Source organism: Penaeus vannamei, chromosome 14 (genome assembly GCF_042767895.1).
Source record: "Penaeus vannamei isolate JL-2024 chromosome 14, ASM4276789v1, whole genome shotgun sequence".
Classification (NCBI taxonomy): Eukaryota; Metazoa; Arthropoda; class Malacostraca; order Decapoda; family Penaeidae; genus Penaeus; species Penaeus vannamei.
In genome coordinates, this window is record NC_091562.1 from 30,604,886 (window position 1) to 30,609,885 (window position 5,000).

At 37.5% G+C, this 5,000-nt stretch overlaps 1 protein-coding gene across 1 annotated transcript in view; it reads left to right on the forward strand.

Annotated features, from left to right (window-relative positions):
• Positions 1–5,000, forward strand: part of LOC113802502 (juvenile hormone esterase) — a 16,727-nt gene that overhangs the window by 7,275 nt on the left and 4,452 nt on the right. Inside the window, exons 2-7 of the mRNA XM_027353106.2 lie at positions 1,731–1,947; positions 2,509–2,673; positions 3,283–3,427; positions 3,697–3,882; positions 4,132–4,325; positions 4,693–4,843. Of these exons, the coding sequence (XP_027208907.1) occupies positions 1,732–1,947; positions 2,509–2,673; positions 3,283–3,427; positions 3,697–3,882; positions 4,132–4,325; positions 4,693–4,843 (1,057 nt within the window). The 5' untranslated portion in view covers position 1,731. The remainder of the gene's footprint in view (positions 1–1,730; positions 1,948–2,508; positions 2,674–3,282; positions 3,428–3,696; positions 3,883–4,131; positions 4,326–4,692; positions 4,844–5,000) is intronic.

Genomic DNA, 5,000 nt, shown 5'->3' on the forward strand with positions numbered 1-5,000 from the left:
ATACATACATACATACATACATTCATATATATATATATATATATATATATATATATATATATATATATATATATATATGTGTGTGTGTGTGTGTGTGTGTGTGTGTGTGTGTGTGTGTGTGTGTGTGTTTATGTATGTATGTATGTATGTATGTACGTATATACACACAACTGATTTTTTTTAAACAGTGTTCGAGTACCCATACATTAGGAACAACATAACTCCATTGTGATACTGAATCAGTAATGGACAAGCTAAAGGCCTTTTCCAAAAGTTTTTTTTTTTTTTGGCGTTTTGATAATATAAAAGGGTGAGTTTATCCTCAAAATTCGTTTTCTATAAGCAAGAGCATAACAAAGAAAACGAATTTAAACAGAAACTAATTTATATTTTCCTTGGTATTAGATATGAAATATTTTTGTTGCATAATACCGGCTCGTTTTTGTTACAGTTACATCATACCGATAAATGCTTAATAGTTTTATACGGAGGACCGATTACCGTCACTGGTTTTTAGAAATATCCTTTCCGAAAAGATTAGGCTTTGGTTAGACTTTGAGTTTCGATTAATCAATTATATGTTTACTATTCACATGATATAGACTTAAAATCTGAATATATGAATGACACTATTTAAGCAATGTGTTAATATTTAATGTACATTCAATCACACAAATCAGTTGCAATTGTCTGGAGGTTACCGATGTGGCTTGACACCTAAACTATGTCGCTATTGCACTCATTGACACATGTTGATTGAGTCGACAGCAGTTGGCACAGGCCGGGCTCCCTTCATGACCCGGACGAGGCTCAGCTTCGAATGTTGGACTTACCCTTATCCTGACGTAAACATCAACAGGAAATTATTTTACTATAATTGTATACAAAAATTTCTGCACAAAAGTATTAAGAAGATATTGTAAACTCTAGAAAAAACAACGTAAACTGTGATTAGTTAGGCTAATTGATCAGCTGATTGTTACACAGAGGCGTCAAAGGAGGAGAACTGTTTTTGATATAATACTGTTTTGTTCAAAGCTTACGTAACACTTTTTTCTTTTTTTTCTGTCATTCCATCGACCTTTTGGAACCGAAGGGTGTAGCAACACTGCATCCGCTCCTGTTCTGATTTCCAGTATTGTTGGACCGACGGCTAGGCGGTTCTACATGAGCTTAGTCCCCAAGGAGTCAATTATTAGTCCTACCTATCTTACCTACTTTCCCTTTCCTTTGACTTTTTAAAGATCTTCATTGTTATTATTATTCTAATAACATTCTTCCAAACATACTGTCAATATTAATAACAGTATTGATATCTCGAGAATATGTAAAGCAGGTTGAGTTATATCATAATTGAAATTACTTTCATCATCCTTATCCTCACTATCACAATCATTATCCTCACTACCACAATAATTTTCATCATTACCATCATTATCAATTATTATTATTATAATTAACATCACTATTACGACTATTAATATAATTGCTTTCATTATCAATATTATTACCATTATCATCACTATCATCATTACCATTATCATCACTATAACCTTCACCATCAACAAAACCTTCATCATCTTACGAAATGGAAACGTGAGGGTATTCCAGACTGGGAAGCCTTTAAATAATAGGAATTTCTAATTGCTTTTCTGGGAATGCGGGAACGTAAGCTTAATCATCATCATCATCATCATCAATAACACTAATTTCCCCTCCTTTTCTCACAGAATGGCGAGAGCATGTGTGCGGTCCCTGGCACTGCTTAGTCTGCTGGTTTTGGCAGACTCGGCGCTTGGCATGTACAACCTATCCCCACCGACGGAGGTGATGACAGCTTCTGGAAGGATCGTGGGAACTCTGGAGAAGTCGACGAAGGGCAAGACATTTATTAGTTTCCATGGGATACCGTATGCCCAGCCTCCTGTAGGACCCCTTCGTCTTCGGGTATGAATATTGGATATTGATGTATATATATATATATATATATATATATATATATATATATATATATATATATATATATATATATATATATATATATGTATATATATATATATATATATATATATATATATATATATATATATATATATATATATATATATATATATATATATATATATATATATATATATATATATATATATATATATATATATATATATATATATATATATATATATATATATATGTATATATATATATATATATATATATATATATATATATATATTCATATATGTATATATATATATATATATATATATATATATGTATTATATACATGTATACATATATATATATTCTGTTCGCCTTCGTCTTCTTTCGTTTCCTGTCTCCTTTCTGCCTTTCCTCCTCGTATCCGCTGTTTACGTTTCCTTTTCCCTTTTTTCCCCTATTCTCGCCTTCTCCTAACTTACCTCCAACCCCTTCTTTCCACCTATCCTAACTTCCTTCCCTCTCCCTTCCCTCCTCCCATCACTTCCCCTTTGCCTCCTCCCGCAGGATCCAGTCAAAGCAACTCCCTGGGACGGCGTGAGGAACGGGACCATACCGCCGCCTCCTTGCCTCCAGGTCCCCTTCTCGCTGGCGGTGATGGGGGTCAAATTGCCTGCCGGTCAGCTCGTGGGTTCTGAGGACTGCCTCTTCCTCAATGTGTTTACACCAAGGGTAGGTGTGGCGGCGGATACGCCATTTTCTTTTATATAATCAGGTGTATGGTGTGTGCGTACAGCTACACACAAAACAATCGTAAGAGGGGTGTCGATACATTCAAATAACGTAAAAAAACTAATGTTACGGAAGGGTTGGTATTTTGGGATTCGAATTTGTCTCGTTCTGATTCATGCCGTTCCGAAATTCATAAGGATTCACTGTGAGAGGATTTTATTCCTGCAAGGGATGGAATATGCCTTGTAATATTGAGAAAAGCTACGCATAGCCCTAAGTACTTGCAAAATCAGGGATACCAACAGTTTCGTAGCGTTAACTATATTTCGTAAAAGTACCGTTGTTTTTATTAAAAGGTTTAGCATGATTTCCTGACGATATTTTTTGTGTAGTTATATGCGTAGATAGATACTGTAAGTAGATAGATACTGAAAGTAATTAGATAGGTAGGAAAATAATGTAAATAGTTTATTATTGATATAAATATGTTCAATTTTACCACAGTGACTTACATAGCACCTCACATTTATTCTTTTCATTTGTAACAGTTAATACTTTATCTCCCTATTACTATATTTATCACTCTATCTCTTTTCCTCTTCATCCCAGACGTTCGGAATGAAAGGATTGCCTGTAATGGTGTTCTTCCACGGCGGCGCCTTCTTTGCTGGTGGAGCCTCAGAGTACAAGCCATACGCCCTTCTCAACCACGACGTTGTCTTGGTGGTTGTGCAGTACAGACTCGGCGTCTTAGGTGCGTGTGGGAAGGAGATTGGGAGTTTGAATTAGGGTTGTTTTTATTATTTTCATTATTATTGTTATTTGGGTGTAGACTGATAAATAGATAAAAAGAGATTCATATATTTATCTGGCACACACACACACACACACACACACACACACACACACACACACACACACACACACACACACACACACACACACACACACACACATGCTTACACTAATTGGGGTATGGCCTAACCACCCGTTTTTTCCTTCTTCACTGATAACAACCAACAGGCTTCCTTTCGACCGAGGATGACGTGCTGCCTGGTAACTACGGCTTGAAGGACCAGACATTGGCCCTCCAATGGGTGCAGGAGAACATCAGGAACTTCGGTGGCGATCCCAAGCGGGTTACCATCTTCGGCCAGAGCGCGGGCGGGACCTTTGTTCATTACCATATCATGTCGCCCAAATCTGAAGGTGAGTTTCTGTTGTATGAAGTAGGTGATAATTGGTAATTTTTTATAACTTTTCTTTTTCTTATGACGTTCTGAGTTATGTTTACTAATTGCATATACCGTTCTTTAAAACTTTGGAATAGACAATTACTTAATCGGTGATATTACCTTCATTGTTACCTTGTATTATATCATATACTTATGGAAATACACGCAAAAAAAAAAAAAAAAAAATCATACATGCAAAAAACACCCTCCCCTCACCCTAAAGGGCTCTTCCAACGAGCCATCATGCAGTCGGGCACTTCAGTCAACCCCTTTTCCGTGGCCGTCGGTCTCCGGCAGGCAACACTCACCTTAGGGGCGTCTCTCGGGTGCCAAGGCGATGCTGGGAGTGAAGAATTCCTTCGGTGTCTTCAAAGGACCGATGCTCAAGATCTGGCAGCTGGATTCCAAAATTTCTTCGTAAGTTTTGTTTTGTTTTTTAATTGTTTTTTTCTGTTAGGACATATTGGTATTAAAAAATGAGACTGTAATACATTTACTTATTTGGGATTTATAATGGTTAAATGGCGTTATAAGGTAATAATGGCTACAATGAGATAGATTAGATAACCTTTCTTCATCTATGTACGTATTGCATGCAAACTCGTAAAACATCATGTTGGCATTTGGACATTTTCCATAAAATGACACGCTGATTCATAGGTTACAGGGGAAATTATAAACAGAACCAGTTTTATGACCAATAGAGTTCGTTCTAACTTTCTTAAAATCCCCCAAACGTATTCAATGTCCTCTTTGAAATCACCCTTCTCCATATCTTTCCCAGGCCTGGTTCCTCAGCCCTTTGTTCTTCTTGCCTCGCGTCGATGGTGACTTCATGCCCGAAGACCCTAACGTGCTGCTGCGGGAGGGGAGGCACCAGCATGTCGACCTCATGTCGGGGGTGACGGCACACGAAGGGGCGTTCGGGACGAAGCGTAGGTGGCTGGGGTTTGGGGCGGCATTGGATGGTGGTGATGGTCGAAAAATGATGTATATGAACTGTGGTGTGAGGGAGGGGGGGGGGTGCGCAGACTGAGTACATCGATTACATTTATTTTATTATCCTTACCCTAACCACCACCAGTACCACAA